Source organism: Cajanus cajan, chromosome 3, assembly GCF_000230855.2.
Source record: "Cajanus cajan strain Asha chromosome 3, NIPB_CcT2T_4, whole genome shotgun sequence".
NCBI lineage: Eukaryota > Viridiplantae > Streptophyta > Magnoliopsida > Fabales > Fabaceae > Cajanus > Cajanus cajan.
Genome location: NC_138519.1, coordinates 77,356,567 through 77,378,909, shown reverse-complemented (window position 1 = coordinate 77,378,909; position 22,343 = coordinate 77,356,567). Strand labels below are relative to the sequence as shown.

Below are 22,343 nucleotides of genomic sequence, written 5' to 3'. Positions count from 1 at the left end.
TAACTGAAAATAATGTTTTCTTGATACTAAAATTGTTCATAATTTTCTGTATTAGTTTGCCTAAATTTGACAAAATTTCCGTCAAATATTTACTTACATTTGTGAAATGATAGGCATTAATAAGTCTCATCTCCTCCGATTCATGGAGATTTGGTTTATTGAACTGTTTGTACATATTCTTTACAAGAAACGAGTCAGTGAACAAGAGATTTGTTTTCAGAATTTATAAAATATATAGGTTACTTTATAACACAAAATAACTAATATTTTTAAAATAATAAAAAACATAAGCAAGAGTAGCAATGATGGGAATGAAGTGGATAATATTAATGTGGCATGTGAAGACAATAAATGTAGGCATTGGGTGTGAGTTGATTCACTCGTTTGGTAGCTTTAGAAGCTGATAAACAAGGACAGAGGAACAGAAGAGATATGATATGATATGATATAATACCTCGATTTATTTGAAGTGGTCCATATCATTGCTATTTGAGAGAGGTGGTGGTCCACCCATTAGCGTTACCGTCGAATTCTCCATATTCTGCGATTCTCTCAAAATCACATGCTCCACCTGCACCTCCCTTTTTAAATCATCATTCTTTTTTTCCACGCAGTTTCATATTTTGTTTTAAATTTAATATTATCATTCAAAACAAAGAAAAATAAGTCAACCATTTATGGCTTATGGCTTATTTTTTAACCAATCTGCCCCTCTCTTTAGTTTAAATTTTATCTAACCATGTTAAAAACTTACTTCACTGGTAAACCATATCTATTCTTTACTCAAGTCGATCTAATAACACGATAATTCTAAGGCATCCATTTTTTTAAAACTTACATTATTATAAATATAAAAAATATATATAATTAAGTTATCTAAAATATATTATTAGAAAAAATAAATTAATCAACAACAATTAATTAATTTATTTTTGATTTATCAATAAAAAATTTACTTATAATTTTAGGAAAATGAATCGATGATATTAAATATAAAAAAAGTATGTTATATAATATAATATATTATTGGTTTATTTTCTTTAATTTTTTTTATCTTATATTTATTTTTAATATATTCTATAATATAATATATTTATTGTTAATAAATAAAAATTGTTTTGAATTTTTTTTCTTTTTTCTTTTTATATATATAATTCCTTAATTTTCTTAATCGTGATCTTTTATACTCTATTAGAATTTTAAAATTAAATTAAAAAATTTTATTTGTTAGCCATTGTAATTTATAGGTAATGTGTCACCATTATTAATATTATTTTTTCTCTTATTACAACAAATTGAGAGTTAAAGATAAAAGTTTAAAAATAAGCACGATTATTTCAAAAATTTGAAAATAAAAATTATATATGAACGATGAAGAGTCACATATTTTAATTGAAAAATAAATATAATAATCATAATAAAATTAAATATTTTAATGATAAAAATTAACATATTCATATTGAATAACTTAGTTAATATAATTCATTAGACATTTATGATCTAATAACATGAAATAACCATATAAATAATTTACAAAATGAATTACTAAAAATTGATACTAAAGGAGATGTGTCTAGTGTGAATGGTTAAGAACATTTTTTTGTATCCTAATAATTTTGTCATAAAAATACAAAAAAAACAAACTTAAATAAATGAGAACATCATGGTTTTATTTCATCGAAAGCCTTAAAAAACTTAAGAATTGACCCTTAATAAGATTTAAAATAAATTTTGAAAGATAATTTTTTAATTAAAAAATATCTCAAAATTTTCATGTTATAGTTGATCCATATGTCGCATGTGTCAATTTTGTTCTTCTTATTTATCATTAAATTTTCATGAGAGAGAAACAAAAAATATTATTCTATACAAAAATTTATACACCAGTATAATAAAATTAATAAATGACAATTAAATAATTAAAAAAATGAGAGAGAACATTTATTTCTCAAATTATTTTTTATTTTCTAATAACAAGAAACATATGTACTTATAATCTTTAATAAAAATAAAAGATAAAAATAAAATTAAAGTCTTATAAAAATCGCAGATTACTTTGTAAATTTTTTTATTATTTCTTTTTAAATTGTGCTTTAGAACCAGGACATGAGAGAATAGTTCTCAGATATTTACTGTTAATCCGACACAATTTATCTTAATTTATACTATAACATAAAAATCATATATGATTTCTGTTAACATAAACTTTCCCTAATTTTTAGTGAGTGATCGAATTAATATTTTAAAAGTATATAAATGTAATTTCGTTAAACATGGAAAGTGAGAGTATATAATTTGTTTAAATTATTTTTTGTTTACTTAGCACGTGTCAGCATTTCACTTGAAGGAGACATAACGTATACATGTGGACTTCAACTTAGTGTTAGCTGTTTGATTTGGTTCAAATTCAAAGAAAACTGGGAAGCTTTCCAAATCCGCAATTAAAGTTTTATGTTACTTATCTAAGACACTTATGTAACATTAAAGTGTACAAATGACGCTAATAAGAATAAATATTTATTAAAATTAGGTTTTCTTTTTTAAAATAAAATATATTTAAATTTTTGTATTTGTATTTAAAAATGATAATTTGATATATAAAAAATTAACAATAAAAAACCTTATAAATTATTCAAATAAGAAAATCTAAGACTTTAAATGGAGGATGGGTTGAAGTTTTTAGACGAGATGACGATTCTCACTGAACCACAATGCAACAATAAAATAAAAGTCGATCCGTGGTTTCTATTATAGTGTCTGGTAAACATATTTAAATGATATATAACATAGCATACATGTTTTTTTTTCCTATATATAAAAACGAAAATGGATAATATTTAGTATTTGATAATTGTTTGGTTATGAAAAAAGTGGCTTTCTATATATATTTTTTTGTTTTAATTGTTTGACCAATAGATCATCGTTCCTACCACACTTCATCAATAAAATTCACTAAAACAATTAATGAAAAACTAATAAATTGTAACGACCCGATTAATTACTACACACGCCTTTGTACACCGGAAACATCAGACAGAAAGAACGAGTATATAAATATAGGATCTAGAATATAAATATATACAAAGTCTCAATCCGACCGGAGTTAGAGTGTGCCAAAACAACCAAATAAAACAAAATACATCATCAATCGCTACACCAAGTAGCTGAAACAATACAACAGCAACTAAGATCAGCTCCGCCTGCCAGCTGCAGACTCGCCACAAGCCACACACCTATCCCTGCTCTACTCCCGTACATAGTACGATCATAGCAGTCCAACCACATGGAAACAACAAAGGGTAAGCTAGTATAAAAAGACAACGTATAGCAAGATTTAAGTAATCAGAAACAACTTCAATTATCAACACATTGTTAGTCTACATCTCATCGTTACATAACAAACCAGCAATTAGCAAAAAAATGCGTCGTCACGCATATCATCTCGGAGATCTCCTACAACAACTTAGCCGTTATGGCCTGCAACAACTCAGCCCTTATGGCCTACAACAACTCAGCCCTTATGGCCTACAACAACTCAGCCCTTATGGCCTACAACAACTCAGCCCTTATGGCCTACAACAACTCATATCAACATACAACACAACACAACTTTTACAACTCAACATATCAACTTACAACACAACTCAACATATCAACTTACAACACAACACAACTTTACAACTCAACATATCAACTTACAACACAACTCAACTTTACAACTCAACATATCAACTTACAACACAACACAACTTTACAACTCAACATCAATCAACCAACATTATCTACTAGTCATCACATTATATTCATCCATTTCAACTCAACTCAGCATAAAAACAACATTAACCAACATATAGTCAAATCTCATCTCCGCACTCGGCGCACTCGTGGTTGCGCCCAGCGCAGTGCAACCAGAGAGCACCAGGGGGCCAGCACGCCCAGCGCAAGCATGCCCGCGCCCGGCGGGACCCAGCCAGAGAGCTCAAGGCTCACTCGCACCTGGCGCAATACCCATTGCGCCTAGCGCATGCCAGGCAGAGACTCCATGGAGCCTCACGCGCCTAGCGTGCCCAAACCCGCGCCCAGCGCGGGGAAGGCAGAGACCTCCCTTGGTCTCGCGCCCAGCGTAATTCAAATTGCGCCCAACACCCACAAGGCAGAGACTCCCAAGGAGTATCACGCCCAGCGCGACAAGGGCCGCGCTTAGCGCAGAGTCAGGAACCCAAAATCATGCTACAGTTGGTATCGCGCCCAGCGCGGTCCAAGTCACGCCCAGCACAGGCCAGCCAGAGACCCACATTCTCAAGCACGCCCAGCGCACTCATCATTGCGCCCGGCGAGCTTAGTCAAATGGGGTCCCCTGGTGGCCACGCGCCCAGCGCGATGAACAGTGCTCAGCGCGAAGCTCAGCAGCAACCTTACCAAGTTCAAAAAATTGCCCAAACCTGCAAAAACCCACTTTCCAGCACATGCAATCCAACCAAAGTACCACATTTTCATCCAAGAGTTCAAAAACAACCTCTTTTTACACATGCATCTACAATCAAATAAAAACCAAGAATTTTCTCAAAACTCCAAGGTCCCCAAAAACTCAATGTATCACCCAAACAGCCAAGAATCTGCAATCACAAGCAACCACATGAGTTCTTAGACTCATTTCAACCAAATCCACAACAAGAAGACTAACTTCCCTTACCTCGGGCAAAAATTCCGAGCTTCGGGACAAAGAAGACGAAGAAGGAGATTGAAGAAGGCTTGAACGGACGGCAAGGAACAATCTTTAGCAGCTGCGGAGGAAAGAAAAGCTTCGAATCACCTACTCAGTACTACCACCTTTGGGACAGCAAGAATGAAGAAGAAGAAGAAAGTGAGTGTGAGTGAAAGAAAGTAGAGAATGAGAGGAAAAGTCTTCGGGGAGTGAGAAAAGAGAGGGGAAAGGGTTTCACATAAATGAACCCAATTATCATATAAGAAGTAAATGAGATTCGTTTAGGGTAATTAGAAATTAAAGGTCCAATATTAATCTAAAAAGTTTTAAATTATCAATCAATTACAAAATATTATTGATATGATTTTTAAAATATTTATTATAAAAAAATAATAATTTTACAATTTTTTTTTAATTATAATTTAATGACAATGTAGAACTATTTTTTTACATTAATAATGCATCGCCGTTAAACTCTAAAAATAGGAGAACAAACTTATATAATTATAATAATTTAAGAATATGAAAAGTAAAATTAAGCCTGTATATTTTTTAAATCTTCCCTTAAACTTAGTTGCTTGTTTGAAATTTAAATTACTTGATTATTAATTTGGTAACCGGATTGTAATGATCGAAAATAATCATGTAATTTGTAAGATAAAACATATTTATGGTGACTAAAATCATCAAAGGAAATTATTTTGAACTTCTACCGATTATTACAAGTGTAATTTGATAAAACTAATTGAAAATATATAAATTAACCGAATAAATTACAAGTCAAGAGCTGCTGAATATTAGAAAATTTATAAACTAATTGATTTAATAGAAACTGATAATTGATAAGATAGCTAATAAATACAAAATGACATATTATAAAATAATGATGATAAAAATAAAAAAAAAGAGTTAATAGTTTATAAGTTAGTTTATTTTCATAAATCATTTGAATTTTTTTTAGTAATTTATATATAAAAAAACTAGAAGTTACTAAAATAAGTCTATATTTCAAATAAACTTGTTTTGATTAAACTAACTTATAAACTCCTAAAATGACATTTTAAACATATTTTAAGTCTCTTTAAATATAAATTATAAAGATTTTTATAGATTTTTCTACTGAGAATAAAAAATATTTTTTAGTAGTTATAAAGTTTATTTTGAAACATGAGAATTGATTCAATGTTTTTATGATCAATTATTATAATGTTAAAATAATATTTAATTAATAAAAATTATATCTTATAAATATAAAATATATAATATTTAATTGCTAACTTTAAGATATTGTGTTAATTATGTTGATAAAAAAAAGTCTACATAAAAGAAAATGTGCTTTTAATAACACTTCTTCACATCAAAATTTCAAAATAACACAAAGACTTCATTTTTTTAAGCTTTGAAATTGAGTTAGACCTAGTAGATCAAATAACAATGCCAATAAAGGAACACAATTTTTTTATTTGATAAAAATATATAGCCTTTTATTATCAAATCAATTTCTATAAATATGAGATGTACCTCCGATGAGTACTCCATATTTAAAATGGAGATTTAATATCATTTTTTTTGAGGAAATTTAATATCATTTCTTAGTTAAAGAAAAAGTGCCAAATTAGATAACGACTTTTGGTTACAAACACAATTTTTTGTAGCGTAAGAGAGTTGAGAATTTTATTGCACTGGGTGCATGGAAAATTGGGCTAAACGACCATTGTGGTGCACTTTTAGAAACAATATAGCAAAATGGGACTGTTTTGAAGCATTTTACACTTTTGGGGCTGTTTTATTGGGTGTCGCTATGGGCTATAGCGACACTCATGACACGTGGTTTTTTTTTTTTTTTTTTGGCTTGGTTGGGCTGGATTAGTGTCGCTATAGGCTGACCCACCACAGCTGATGGGCTTAAAAAAATTATGTAGCCCATAGCGACACTAAGTAAAGAAAAAAACAAAAAAAAACGAAAATAATAGTAATGTAAAATAAACATAATAAACTGAACTATTTATTATATAATTATAAAAAAAATTAAGTTTTATAAAAATGTAATTTTAAAATAAATAATATGTATCTTTTTAAAACTAGTGCTATGGGCCATAGCGCCGGAGTGGAGCTATGGGCCATAGCGCCCCAATTTTTATATATTTTTTTCATTTTTAAATTATTTTTTACATTATATTACTTATTTTTTAAAATTCAATTTTTTCTTATTTCAATCCTTTTTTATCCTTTTATCCGTTATTTTTTTATTATAAATTTCTAAACAAATATTATATTTAAAAAATATTAGATATATTTTTTAAACTGGCGCTATGGGCCATAGCGCCTGAGTGGAGCTATGGCCCATAACGCCCTAATTTTTATTTTATTTTTTTTGTTTTTAAATTATTTTTTACATTATATTTTTTAAGTGTATTAATAATATTTTTATATGATTTTTTTTTAAAAAAACTAGGCAAAAAATAAGTGAAGGGAAAAAATAAAGAAAAACATAAAAAAAATGAATTACAAAATAAATTTTTTAAAAAAACTGGTAGAATATTACAGGGAAGCTTTTATAATAATTTGGTTCAATGAATCAACTTCATGATTAATTTCCATAATTTGCTTATAATATTACAGGGAAGCTTTTATACGAAAGGTAAAAGAAACATATAGCGAAATAATTGGGAGCAGTTAAATGAGTGACGAATTAAGAGAAATGTCTTGCAGCATTTTGTTGAAGATGCAACCGTGCTTCATTTAATTCTAAAACCGGCGCTATGGGCCATAGCGCGTTAGTGCCGCTATGGGTCATAGCGCCCATTTTTTTTTTTTCACTTTTAAAAAAAGAAATGTCTTGCAGCTAAATGAGTGACGAATTGTTGCTTAGATGCTGTACGTTCACACAAATTAAGAGAAATGTCCTGCAGCATTTTGTTGAAGATGCAACCGTGCTTCATTTAATTCTAAAACCGGCGCTATGGGCCATAGCGCCTTAGTGCCGCTATGGACCATAGCGCCCCATTTTTTTTTTTCTTTTTAAAATATTTTTACTTTAAATTATATACTTAATTTTTTTTTTCACTTCTTAATTTATATTATATATTTAATATAAATTTATATTTTATCTGAAATTTTATTATATTATTTATCAAATGTTATATTTATAAAATAAAACATATAATTTTTAAATCGGTGCTATGGGCCATAGCGCCTCAGTGCAGTTATGGGCCATAGCGCCCCTTTTTTTATAAAATTATTATTTTATAGTTTAATTAATATTTTTAAACATAATTTATTTTTTATATTTCTTATATTACGTTATTTTTTATTCATTTTTTATTCATATAATTTTTTATATTTTTAAATTTATATAATATATTTTTTATATTATTTATATAAATGTGTTGTTATAGACTATAGCGACTTCAGTTTTAGCCATATTGAATCGCTATAGCCTATAGCGACTTTACTTGAGACTCCACCAACTACAACGACTCTACAAATGTGACGTTCATGGCTTATAATCAGACCCAAAATTGCCACGTGTCACTGGTGTCGCTATGGGCCATAGCGACACCGTAGAAAATAGTCCCAAAGATGTAATATGTTTCAAAACAATCCCATTTTGATAATTTGTTTGTAAAACTGCTATATAATGGTCGTTTAGCCTGGAAAATTGTGATGACTTAGCATCCACACGAACACGTTCCACAGTTCCACTGTATCGGTGAAGCGAAAAAGCGGAAAGTAGATTTAAAAAATTAAAAGGGTTAAAAAAACAAGTTTTGAAAAAAGTAGCGGCCATGAACTAAAAAGTCAAGAGCTAACGGTGCATCTGCTTTAATCACGTTTACCCTTTTCACTTTACTTGTACAAATCCTGTCAAAAACAACGTGCAAACCCATTTGCCCTTTTCCATTTTATCCCTTCGTTGCTTTCTGGGTTGGATTTCAACGGATAGAGATGGATAAATTTGAATTGAAGATTCTACTTTTTCTGGAAGTCATAATGTTTTTTGAGCATTCATGGAAGTCATATATGTTTGGTTACTAACAAAGAAAGAGAGTAAAAACGGTTTGATTTAAGTTAGTTTTTATTATACAACGACAAATCAATTACTTTTTTTAAAGTAGTTTAGTTAGATAAATAATTAAGTTTGGTCTTTAAAAGTAATAAGCTATGTTGCATGGTCATAGCATGAAATTGTCATGTCTCGACACTTTTTCAGAGTGAATATGTTATGGACACATCCAATTGTTTTGACGGAGGGTGTCCACATATATCGATCACGTTATTGTAAGCATCTACAAAATTAATGTGTTTTCATCACAGACACTTGTAAATGAACATATTTTTATCTTGATAAAATTAATTTTTTAGAAAAAGAATAAATTTTAATAAAAATAGAAACAAGGTAAAGAATCATTCTCATTTCTCTTTACTTAACCTTCATATAATAAAAAAGAAATTTTTTTAACAAAAATAGAAACAAGGAAGGAAGAATTTGAGATTTAAAAAAAAAGAAAATGAATTTTTTGTTATTGTAAATTATAATATCTCTTAATAATTTATTTTTAAAATTTCGTAAGCTATTGTTATATTAATATATATATTTTTCGTCATCTTATTTATATATTATATTATATATATTGTATTTACATATCTTATATTTTTTTTTAATTTTATCGTATTCTTGTATTGGTGTCAATGTTGTGTCCAAATTCGTGCTACATAAGTAATAAGCGTTATGACACTGGTTATTAAAATTAAGAATATATTATTTAATTTTTTAAAATGTTAAACAAATCTTTAAATTTATTATTATTTTGATCTTTGAATCTATATTAATATTATAAATTTAGGTGTATTTTTTTTTTAAAAAAAATTTAAACTGATATAACTTTCAAATTGTTTTTTCTTTTTTTCATTTTTAAGATTTTTTTTTTGACATTTTCTTACTTTCAAAAACTAATACCAGAAACATTTTCTAAATTTAAATACCCAAACAACAATTTACTCAATTTAATTACAATGTAAAAAAAATCACACTCTATTAATTATATAAAAATTATCATACCTGAAATGATTGCCTTTGAAAATACCTAAATATTTTTTTATTAACAAAGAAAATTTATTAATAATAGAAAGACTTACTTAAACAGAGGGTAAGTCTAAATTAAGCATTGTACAACTGTGAAATGCCATAAATTATTATTCTACCCTTTTGACTCTTAAAATTCAGCGCCAAAAACTCAAAACACAACAATACATAGGTAAAGTGTTACAATTTACAATATAATCAAACATTACTTTGATAAGCAAAAGTAGCTGCATGCAAGGAAAAGTTTGTCATCATAAAAATCATAGCACCCCACATTTATAGTCCTCATTAGACAAACATTACTTAAAATAATTTTTGATTAATTGGCAATATATAAAAATTTAATGAGTTTTTTGTGACAAAATATTTATACTAAGAATGTATAAAGATTAAACTCTTATTTTTTTTTAAAATTTAAAATATATATCAAATTAAAAATATACTCTTCATGTACTTTTAATGTCGATTTTTTTATACTATCAAATCATCAAAAGTTACACTGAGTAATTCTCTATATACGACAATTTGTGACAAAATGATAATATAATTTATTTTACGGAGTAATTGCATTATAAATAATTTATAAATTAATTAACATTTTTCCATACAATATTTGGATTTTCTCTTCATAGAGAATAGCAAAATCCGGATTAAAAAGAAGTTACATCTCAAATACTTTTTTATGCGAGGTTTATCAACTTGGAAAAATTAAAATAAAATTTATTTGAAAATATAAAAGAATAAAACAGTCCAGTTTGCTATACAATTAGATTTAGCAACAAAAGTAGTATAATTAGAGTAACATTATATCAATTGTATACTATATAATATCATGCACAAATGTATAATTAGTTTGATGATATTTTTTCTCCTTTCTTCCCTTTTCGAGTTTGCCATTTTTCTCTTTTGGAAGACCTATGTTGTAGTAGTAGGTAAACCTTTATACATTAAAAATACATACTTTTATTTTTTTTAACGAAGATATTACTACCGTTCCTGATTATTAGGCAAATTTTATGCTCATGCAATCAAAAGTAGTTGCGGATTTTTGTCACGTATCAACATGCACTTTAGTAGCAAGAGTGCAAGACGACGAGGAAGAAAATGGTCGGTGTGATACAATCATATTTTTAAACCATATAGAAAAAGTGGATTCTACAATAACTCCTTTGTGTCATTAAAATTATGCATTCATAAAATTAACTTTGTTGTGAAAAAAATAAATAGAAAAGGTAATTAATGTTGAGTGGGTGTGACCGTGTAAGATTCATAAAAAGTCTAGAGATAATCCAGTATATATAGTTTGATAGTAACTCGAAATTTCATTTAATTAATTAATTTTGGAGAAGAGTGTTAGCTTTGGATAATGAAAGAAGATTATGTTAATGTTAAGGCTGTGTGAGGCAACTTTCTGACAGTAAATACCTAACTGCTCTTTAACGGCCATATTTTGGTCATAAGTTTAAGTTGAATTTAAAAAACAGTCATAACCCGACACAAATTACATGATAGCCCTTGTTCCTAATTACTGGATAGCCCATCATTTTGTATTTGTGTGTGTTGTTTTGTGGGAGAGTTAACCATATATGATTTAGCAAATAAAATTTTAATTTTGTTGTGTATTTATATGTAATAAATTTATTACATAATTAATATTTTTACGTGTATATTATTATTATTATTATTATTATTATTATTATTATTATATATAATTTAACATAAAATATTTCATACATCGCATTGCATCGTTCACATGGATATAAGGGCTAATTTCATGGTTGATTTCAACAAACTAACTTTCTGTATATATATTATATAGAAAAAAGAATCCATGTGGAATTAATAGGTAGATATTATACCAAAAAATATAGCTCCTAAATTTGTTTAGGAAGTTAAGTAAGGATGCAGCAAATTTTAATGCAGCTGAATCAAACAAAATTGAATATGGATAAATGCCATCAAGAGGTTTGATAGCAGGGGTTGGAAGATATAGACAGAGAGGGACCAATTATGGCCTTATCATGGTGGCATTTTTCAATCAAAGCTCGTAAACACTTCATGTCACATACTATTCAAATTTTAAAATACGAACACCACCGGTCCCCATTAATTATTAGGTTATTATCATACAACTTACTTTCTTTAATTAGTACTACAAACTTGCTTGGCCCCACACAATCCAACCTTAATTCTACTCAAGCATAAGAAATCTTGCCAAACATAGCATCCATTAGGATTCAAATACGGTCTATTTTCGACTAATAAGTGATATAGGTAGTGTAGATCCTTATTTTTTTTAATCTATATTATTAATGTGAAATATTTATCACGTCAAAAAATTTAACTGAATATTTTTAGTTTATTTTTTTATCTGTAAGATTCAAATTTAACATTTTATTTAAAGAAATCAAATTCATTTAAATAAACAATGTATAGGTAGATTCTTAATTTTCTAGAAATATGTACAAAACTTGTGATGATAAATTATATTTTAAATTGTTTTATAATACCCAATTTAGGATGCTAACTCCTTAGTATTAAGTTTACAATTTTAGTTTATATTTTTATAAAATTCACAATTTTGTTATTATAGATAAATGTTCATGAGTTGACTATTAGAATTTTAATATTAATTATGACATATTATTAAATGAATGATCTATTTTGATAGAATAAAAATGAAGAGTAACTTAACTATTAATTATTATGATATTTATTTAATGTGAAGTGATAATTAATAATATAATTTGAATGGTTAATGATAAATATTTGATGTTGGAATCAAAGTAATAGATTCTAGAAAATAAAAATTACATATTTAAAAATAAAAAAGATGGAGAGGAAACTGAGTAAAGGGGAGGAAGGGCAGAAGAGTAATTTGATAGGTGAGCGTGTTGTTGTAGTGTGTAGCTCCTTCTGCTTACTTACTCCCACAGGCCACAGCTACCACTATCAGGTTCAAATTTTATTTAACATTTTTTATTAATATTTTGAACGTACTACTCTGAGAGCGAAAGCCAGAGAGACGTTGGCATGTGGTAATAGCTCTTCAAACTTGAAATCAAATTTTGTTGTTGAGTGTTGTGTGAAGTGCAGAGTGGTAATAGCTCTTCACAACCCTTTTCGGAAAAAGCCACACGTCTTCATCATTGCATCGTCTTTTCCATGAAACCACCTTAGCGGTCCCTTCATATATCCCCAAACCCACCTCACCTCACATTTCACTGCTTTCATTTTTTGCACTTATGTCTCAAGCTACGTTCCCCGTATCTTCTTATCCCACTCACTGACTCACTGCCCCACTTGCCTTTTCGGACCCAAAACACTTTCTTTTTCCTCAAAGATGGATGCTTTATCTAAGAAGACTGAAAATTCTCAAAAGAAAAAAGATGGGGTTTTCTCTTGTCTCACGGATTCGAGTGCAGAGTCCAGGGAAACCAGTTTTTGTGGTTCTAGCTCCTCAGTTTCCACTGAAGAAACGAAGGCAAAAGGCTCTTCTTCACCTCCTCCTCTTGGTTGGCCTATTCTCAAGGCTACGGTCTCCAAGTGCTCAAATTCTGATGAAAAAGAAAATAAACATAAATCCCACTTGGAAGACCCAAAATTTACCAGTATTAGTTTGAAGTTGTCAGGTTAGTTTTTTTTTTTTTTTTTTTTTATTTATTTATTTATAATTATTTTAGTTTTCTCCGCATGTTATGATAAAAATGGATAATGGAAACTAGACAAGGGATGTGGACAGGAGTTTTAAAAGATAGAGGCTATTTTTATTGTCAGCTGAAGTGCTGGAGTTAATAATTCCTTTTTGAGTCATTGATGACCATTTGTTTGTTGTTTAGTTAGTGCTAATTGTTAGATTTTTTTTTGTTTGAAACAGAAGTTGACATGATGAAGGAAAGGTTTGCAAAATTGTTGCTTGGTGAAGATATGTCAGGTTCTGGAAAAGGAGTTTGCACTGCTTTGGCCATCTCAAATGCCATTACTAATCTATGTGGTATGCTTTCTCTCTTGCACACACTGACGTAGGCTCGTGTTGTAATTGAGAAACTGTTTAGTTTGTCTATGTTGGCAAATGGTTCAAAATTTTGAATTTTTCTGTTTTGGTATAAATTTGAGTTTTATAACTTATACAAATTTGGGTTATTTGCAACGTGTAGCGACTGTATTTGGGCAATTATGGAGACTAGAACCTCTACCTTCTGAGAAGAAAGAAATGTGGCAGAGAGAGATGGAATGGCTTGTGAGTGTCAGTGATTACATTGTCGAGTTAATGCCTTCTTGGCAAACATTTCCTGATGGGAGTAAGCTTGAGGTAAAATTGGATTGAGTCCTATTTCCAATGCTGAACTCTGATTTTATTAATAAAGGGAATTGTGATGTTTATAATATGGTGCATTCTGCAGGTAATGACTTGCAGGCCTAGGACAGATATTTTTATCAATCTTCCAGCTCTTCGTAAACTTGACAACATGCTTCTCGTGAGTATTGAATCTTATTCTTTCACGGCTCATTAGTAATTAGTTAGACGGTGACATCATTGAATGATTGAGGCCTTAATGTACATTTTCTTTTACAACAGGAAATTTTAGACAGTTTCACTGCCACAGAATTCTGGTATGTGGACCAAGGAATTGTAGCCCCAGATGCAGATGGTTCGGCCTCTTTTCGCAAAACAATTCAGCGGCAAGAAGAGAAGTGGTGGCTTCCTGTACCCCGTGTTCCCCCTGCAGGACTCAGTGAAGACTCAAGAAAGCAGTTGAATCATTCTCGAGAATGTGCAAACCAAATTCTAAAAGCAGCCATGGCTATCAACGGCATTGCTTTGGCTGAAATGGAAGTTCCTGAGTCATATTTGGAAGTTCTTCCTAAGGTCTAACTAAATTCTAACCTTAATAGTGTGTTTGGATGAAGAATTTTACAAATTCAAGGAATTTTAAATTTTTGGCATTTGAATTACTTTGATTTCAATTTCTATCATTCTTAAAATATTTTGTTTGGATGAGTCAATTCAAATTTTTTAAATTTTAAATTATTAGGTTGAATATGATAATTTGATTCCATTATAGTAAAATTAATTTTAAAAATATATTTATATGTTGAGATTTTTAAATTAAATTTTATAAAAATAAATATTAATCCATTTTTAAATATTTAATAATTTTAAAAATTAATATTAAATAATATTTAATAATTTTAAAAATTAATATAAGATAATATTTAATAATTTTAAAAATATTTTTGAATATCCAATAATTAAAAGAATGGAGATAAGATAAAATATATAGGTGAAATAAGAAAAATAAATATGAGGAATTTCAAATTCTCCCATTTTTGGGAGAATTTGAAATTATACTATTTTAAGGAATTTCACAAATGCTTGGATTTTAAATTCTTTGTAAATTCCTCATCCAAACAAAGTATTTCACCTCAAGAAATTTGAAATTCTTCAAATAAATGAATTACCCTATATAAATTCCTCATCCAAACACACCATAAGGGTACTGGTAAGGAAATCAAAAGTATAAAGTTTTTACTGAAAATATAACAACACTCTCCCGTTCAACTTTAATGTAGTTTTTTTATAAAAAACTTTTTATATGTTAATTTCTTAACTAGTGCTGTTGCATACATGTATATTGCCTGGTCAGAAATTTGATCCCCAAGCTCTTGTGCAGGGAAAAACATTCATTAGGATATGCTGATCCTTTGAATTGATCTCAGTATTATGAGAAATATGTTTTTTATTCTTGATCATGGGATACTTCTGGGTTACCTCCCTAAAATATTATGTACATTACCTGCAATGAGATGTTCTCTAGTTAATATTTCTGTCAAGTTATGACATTGTCTTGAATATCAATTTGGGTTGAGTTTTGACAAAGAGTACTTTCAACATGGCCTGGCTTTTCACAGAATGGAAGAACATGCTTGGGGGATTTTGTTTACCGTTACATAACATCAGATCAATTCTCCCCGGAGTGCCTGCTTGATTGCTTAGACATTTCCTCTGAGCATGTTGCACTAGAGATTGCTAACCGTGTGGAAGCAGCAATTTACGTGTGGCGTCGAAGAGCTCACTCCAGGCCCTCACCCAATCCCAACCGTTCCACTACAAAATCATCTTGGGAAATAGTCAAAGACTTCATGGTTGATGGAGATAAGAGAGAATTGCTAGCAGATAGAGCAGAGAACATTCTAGTTTCCCTGAAGCAGCGTTTCCCAGGCCTAAGTCAAACTACTCTTGATACTAGCAAGATCCAGTGCAATAAGGTTGGTTCCATGCATTTTTTCCAATCCTTACTTCCCTAGTTGCTTATTTTATTTTGACACATTTTGACAAACATTTCAGGATGTTGGAAAATCTGTACTAGAGAGCTACTCAAGAGTTTTAGAGAGCATGGCTTTTAACATTGTGGCACGCATTGATGATTTACTCTATGTGGATGACTTGACCAAACATTCAGAGAGGTTTGCATTGGTTCCTACAACTGCTACAGTTAACGTGGTTTCTCAGCAGAAGAAGGGTACACGTTCGGTCTCAGTGTCTGTCTCAGGCACTACTCCACACAAAGCAGCAGTTGGCACACCTAGCTTTTCGCCTGCGGTTGCGCCGCTAATTAGTCCGGCAAGAGGGGAGAGAACTCCTTTCCTCAAGAATAACAACAACAGCATCAAGCCTCATCGTCGTGGATTCGGAGTTAGGAGAGTGTTGTCAAATTATCTTGGAGTGGAAACAAAGACTAAGATATGCAGCAACTCAACCGAGGTGAACTGTTCAAACCCAAGTAGCAAGAAAACTGAACAACACCAACCAGAGCAACGTCCGAAGGAAACATGCACCTTAAAAAACAGGACCAAATGACTGGCAAGGTTTATTATCCATTAGAGCACTCATTATGGTAGTTGAGATTCGGTGGCACAGAGTTTACTAAGGGGGGAGATAAAGTAGAGCTCAAACTGTTATAATCATTTATGATATTTTTCCTTTTTACTTCATTTGTATCATTCACGAAAATATATTTATTGGTAGTTGGGAATTCAAATTCATAGTGTTATTACAGTAGCTTATACAAGCTGTTGGTATTCATTTGTTTTTGAATTTAAATATGCTAGGAATCACGTTGACATTTAATTGAAACCATCTCTTCTTTGGAGCTATGTATAGACTTCGCTACATAGCAAACAAAATGGAGCTTGATTGATTAAGGACCTCTGTACAATTAAGCTTGGAGGATTAAAATGTTTTGGAACTTTAGAAGCTAGAAAAAAGTGGTCACAGAACAGTGAGATTTCGAGACAAGTCAAGATACGAAAAGTTAAAACATGGGGCATTCCGAGAATTGAACTCGGGACCTCTCGCACCCTAAGCGAGAATCATACCACTAGACCAAATGCCCTGATCGATATAAATAGTCATGCAAGTTTTCCTTAATATAGACACTTTTTAAATTTTATGACGAAAGCAAAAAAGCTCAAAGCGCGTAAGCTATTTCTGTTTGTCAGGTTACTTCTACAATTTGCTTACCCATCCAACAGGTTACCTAATCTAAATTATTTGACCTTTTCATTTATATTAGGATATTAAATATTAACTAACATATTCGTATTCAAAATTAGATGTTTAAGTAAAATTTAAATACAAAATAAATTAAAAGAAAATAATATAGGAAGTAATATTATGTTATTTTATTTTGATGTGTTATTAAAGGTAAACAAGAAATAACGTGATAACATATTGATAGAGTTTTATTGTTTTCTGTTACATATTTTTGTTCCATTCCATTTTTAGTTTTAGGTTCTTTAGAGACAACATATTTGGTTAAGATAAAAGCATAAAGGCGAGAGAAATGCATATTTTGTAACATATTTATTGGCAGTCAAAATGATTTGATCTCAGATCTCAGATCTCAGATCTCAGTAGTTGAAGAATAAAAGTGTTAAATAAGGAAAAGACCCATAAATTTAGCAAATGCAATAAAGTAATTAAAAGAAAACGGTAGAAAAAAAGTGTTTTGTTGGTGACAGTGGGAGAGGCAGAAGCATTTGTGTCTCCAGTGAGAGCGAATTCTGAGAAGAAGAAAGAAAGAAAGAAAGAAAGAATGTCTTCTTCCATAACGAGCGTGCATCTGACGGCCTTGGACGCCATAGTGAACGTGAACTCGCTCTTCACTCTGGCCGTCTTCATCGGCCTCGCCTGGAACCCTAACGATCCGGAGAACAACCTCAACTCCGATCCGGCGTGCGCGCCCACCGCCGCCATCGCCGAGAACCTCGTCGCCTTCCACGTCTACTCCTTCAGCTCCTTCCTCTTCTCCAGCCTCGTCGCGCTCGCGCTCAAGCAGGCCGTCCGCCTCTCCCGCACCACCTCCTTCCACTACCCCGCCGCCGTCGAGCACATCGCCGCGCACGTCAACCGCACCGCCCTCCGCGTCGGCATGCTCGTCTCCGGCGCCGGCTCCGTCGCCGGCTGCGCATTCCTCATGCTGGCGCTGGTCAACGTGGCGCAGCTGAAGCTCGGAACCCTGGCCTGCGGAAGCTCGCACACCTACGCCGCCGTGGTGCCGCTCGTGATCCTGGTCCCACTCGCGCTCCTCATCTACGTCTCTCTCGTCCTCTACGCCTTCACTCGCTAGATTAGGATTAGGGTTTTGAATATGCTCATGTTGGAATTTGACAAGTTTCTGTAGTTATTGGTGGAAACTGGAATCATTCTCTCTAGTTCCCTGTGAATCCATGAAAGAACGAAGATCCACTTTTTCATTTGCTTACAACCAGGCGCTATTTTAATGTTTGGTAGAATGGTAAAAGAAAAAATACATCATTTTCTTTTATTTCGTTACAAATATAAATAATAAAAAATTATACCGGTTCTAATGAGATCAAATGTGTTCATCTCTTACCACTTAATTGTAAACAATTTTTCATCTACTATCAGGGCTTTACAAATTTTTGTTGTTTTTTATTTAACAAAATGTCATTTACCTAACGTATAAGTATTTATGAAATAATGTGAGACCACATCAAATAAAATGTTTATCTTTTTTACAAAATCTAAATAATTTTTAAATTAATTAAATATAGATATTAACCTTTTTAAATATTCAAAATATACAAATAGATATGATTTATAGATATACTAAGCTTTCAAACGTGAGATTGGAGATTATATTCTTGTATATTTAAAAGAGATCAACTACTTAAACTAATTTAGTATGGATTATTACTTAGTTCTCGATTGGGTATCTAGTTCATCCCCAAAAAAAAAGTGATATAATTTTAGAGAAAAAATGTTTATTCCTTGTTTAAAATAATAACCCAGCACGGCACCTACGAACTAATAGAAGGAACTTTGTTTTTATGAATCCACTGATAAGGTGTACATGGAGGTTAAAATGATGGGCGGTAGTTGCCTTACAAGTTACAAAGCATATCTTAAAAATAAAAGAATGATTTCAGATAGCTAAGGCTTAGGGATTAAGAAAGGAAGAGTGTAGGGTTGCTAGGAGCCACTTATAATTGCTTAACGGGATTAGAGTTGGAAAATGGGCTTTCATCTGTGTCGATTGAGGCCTGCATGGGTTTGGGTCAAAACATTTTTTGTGTTTGATTCCCGGCCCATATTATCCGTTGGTTTATTAAACCTGCAGGTTAAATGGATGTAGTGTAAATCCACAATTCAATAAGTTTATCTATAGTATTAACAAAAACGATATGCCTTTTGAGGGTACATTTTTTTTTTGTTAACTATTTAATTTCTATATCTTCTAAAAACACTTTTTTTTATTTAATTTTTACCACACTCTAGTTAATTACTCAAAATTACTCACATCAATTGTTAATTGCTCATCAATGAACTAATTTGATCTGAAATATATTAATCTACTTACAAACATTGATTTGACTAACTCATGTAATTAGAAGTGTGCAAAAAATTCAAATCGATTTGAACCAATCCATAATCTATCTAATCTAGATTAAAAAATTCAATCCATAACTGGCTTAATTATCCTATACATTTTTACAAAGTGGGTCAATTCACTTCGATTTGGTTAAAGTTTTTTTTAAAAATCGATTTATATATAAATATAAAGTGGATAAGTATATTATATTGAATTGATTCAATTTTAAAAATTTTGATCCATATTTTTAAAAATCAAATTGATCTACTTTATAAAAAAATAGATCAATTAACTAACTTATTTTTATTAAATAAATCAATTTTATTTGATTTAAATTTTTCAAAAAAATCCAATCCATCAAAACCCGTTCATTCAACACGACTTTCCTAATGCATACTACATGGGAAAAGACTAGTTCCTTATCTTCTTTTGTCATTAGGTTCTATTCTATCTTAGAGAACGAATCCTTTCATATTATATTTCAAGTTTATTTCAATCCTGTTGACCTCAAATAAGTGGGCACTTAAACACCTTGAAACAAGGCTGAACCAATGTTAACAAGGTTGAATTGCTTGATTGCCTCAAAGTCAAAGTAATTAGCAAAAGTTGGTTGTTTGTGAACTTGTTTTGTCACATGCAAATTGTTGTGCCAACTTTTATTTGATTAATTAGTATTTGGGTCATTGAATTGGATCCTAATTAGGCTTCGATTTGACCTTGATTATTTTAACACTTTTTATTTCACTCATGCTAGATCAACTTAATCAGTCTCCTTTAATAGTATACTATGTAAGCACTTTTGATTGTACACTATGTTAGGAGTGAAATGGAGGATTTTTTTTTTAATAATTTATTTTATACTAAGAAAAAATAACGGAATAAAAAAAGTAACTTTTGAACTTAAATTTACTTCTTAGTTAATATAATAAAATAATCTTTATTATAATTTTTTTCACTCATTTAAACAAGCAAAAATATATATTTTTTCTACTTCCATTTGTTTATTTTATTATACATTTCTCAATTCACTAAGGCAAAAACTAATTTCACTCACAATATTGTAATTGTTTGGTCACTCAACAAATATTCGTATAAAAAAATATTATGCTAGAACTTAAAACACTCTTGATATCCACGTTCAGTCTTGATCACTTATTTGACTTCTGTGACAACTTAGAAGCTACCTACATTTATCTTATTAATAAACCATGGAGCATAGCATGACGTTTCACAAAATAACAAGTTGAAAAGTATTTGTTTTTATGTCTTTTATACGAAAGAGAAAGTTTTCATTTGATTTTGCTTTGGTTTCCTCAGTAAGTCCATGTGCTTCTTCAGTAAGAATCTGCGGGCATGCATGCAGCTGTAATGCCGAATCCAGATTCTTCCGAACGTGGCTTTGTACGTTGTTGTTGCTATATATAAACCACAGCACAAGGCGATTGTTACTTGCATTCCAAGCTTAAAGAAAACACACGAATCAAATTAATTGTAATTACAATCATGAGCAAGTTGGTTGGGTTCCTCATGCTGCTTTTGATCAGTATGGTCGTTGCTGAATTCGACCATGATCCTAAGTATCCTGAACCTGATGAACACGAGAAGCGTGGTCCATGTGGAAAGTTTAGCACACTTAGAATGTTGACACATAAGTTGCGTCATTGTGAGAAGGCTGCACGAAGCGTGAGCGTTCCTGTTTCTTCACAGTGTTGCAATGACCTCGCAAAGGTTAGCATCCCTTGCCTCTACGATGTCTTCTCTTCTGACGCCTTCAAGAAAGTTGGTGTTGATCCCAAAATCGCAATCACCATTCCCCATCGTTGCCATAAACCACGAGGTACTTATCTATCATAGATGCCAACATATTAATTATTCACCTACAAATATTGTTCCAGTCACATAGCATATTATATTACTGTATATAATACAGAATTTTATGCATAGACAATCATCTATTTATAACTATCGATCATGTATAATAAGTTTTATTAGCTTTTATGTAATTACTTTAGTAAAAGTCACATACATAATATTTTTATTAGTTGACAGCGTAGAAACTTTTACACCACATGAATATATCTATGAAGGATAATATTTTTTGCAAACTGTCTAGAAGCTTATATATCTAAAATAAACTCCATTAAACATGTATATATCACCTATTTAGATTATCTTTTCTATAAGCACTTCTAAAAGAGAAAAATATAAATTTTTTTTTATAAGTTAAAACTAGTTTATGCGCGAAATATAAACAAAATTTGGAAAATATTGATAGAAGAGAGTTTTTATAAATTAGTTTATACGTTTGACTATTATAAAGTTTCACGTGCTAATTGTTTTCTCTAATCCAATTGCAGCCTGAGAAGTTGGTTAGACAACCTGAAGATTTTACAAGTCGTCAAAGCTTCAGGTTACAATGTGCTGTGTATCGTATGGTCATCGTTAATAATTTGAGCTCGTTATAGAGACTCATAAATAAGTTACTTACATTGTAACAACTTTATTATCTATCAAATAATATCTATGTTCTTCTAAAGAAAAATCTTTTAGGTTGTCTTAAATTTAATTTTATTTGGATTAGAGTATCTTAAAAAAGATGATGTTGTTGTTTGGGGACAATGTTTTATATATCGAATTGTTGGCGATATAGCTT

The 22,343-nt window shown here is 30.6% G+C and overlaps 3 protein-coding genes and 1 non-coding gene across 4 annotated transcripts; 3 read left to right on the top strand and 1 right to left on the bottom strand.

Annotated features, from left to right (window-relative positions):
* Window positions 1-12,797: 12,797 nt before the first annotated feature.
* On the top strand, window positions 12,798-16,834 carry LOC109790056 (rop guanine nucleotide exchange factor 7). The gene is made up of 7 exons (XM_020349152.2): window positions 12,798-13,423; window positions 13,669-13,785; window positions 13,949-14,103; window positions 14,195-14,269; window positions 14,371-14,661; window positions 15,705-16,061; window positions 16,141-16,834. The coding sequence occupies exons 1-7, from the start codon at window positions 13,135-13,137 to the stop codon at window positions 16,651-16,653; spliced, it is 1,797 nt and encodes a 598-aa protein (XP_020204741.1). The 5' UTR covers window positions 12,798-13,134; the 3' UTR covers window positions 16,654-16,834.
* Window positions 16,835-17,116: 282 nt separating this feature from the next.
* Window positions 17,117-17,188, bottom strand: TRNAP-AGG (transfer RNA proline (anticodon AGG)). The gene has a single exon. It is a non-coding gene; the product is annotated as a tRNA-Pro (tRNA).
* Window positions 17,189-17,570: 382 nt separating this feature from the next.
* Window positions 17,571-18,562, top strand: MEE60 (maternal effect embryo arrest 60). The gene has a single exon (XM_020349149.3). It carries the CDS (start codon window positions 17,891-17,893, stop codon window positions 18,422-18,424), a length of 534 nt encoding a protein of 177 aa, XP_020204738.1. The 5' UTR covers window positions 17,571-17,890; the 3' UTR covers window positions 18,425-18,562.
* A 2,562-nt stretch (window positions 18,563-21,124) lies between these two features.
* On the top strand, window positions 21,125-22,232 carry LOC109790047 (uncharacterized). Its single transcript, XM_020349139.3, has 2 exons — window positions 21,125-21,527; window positions 22,048-22,232. Exons 1-2 carry the CDS (start codon window positions 21,194-21,196, stop codon window positions 22,050-22,052), a joined length of 339 nt encoding a protein of 112 aa, XP_020204728.1. The 5' UTR covers window positions 21,125-21,193; the 3' UTR covers window positions 22,053-22,232.
* The last annotated feature ends 111 nt before the right edge of the window (window positions 22,233-22,343 follow it).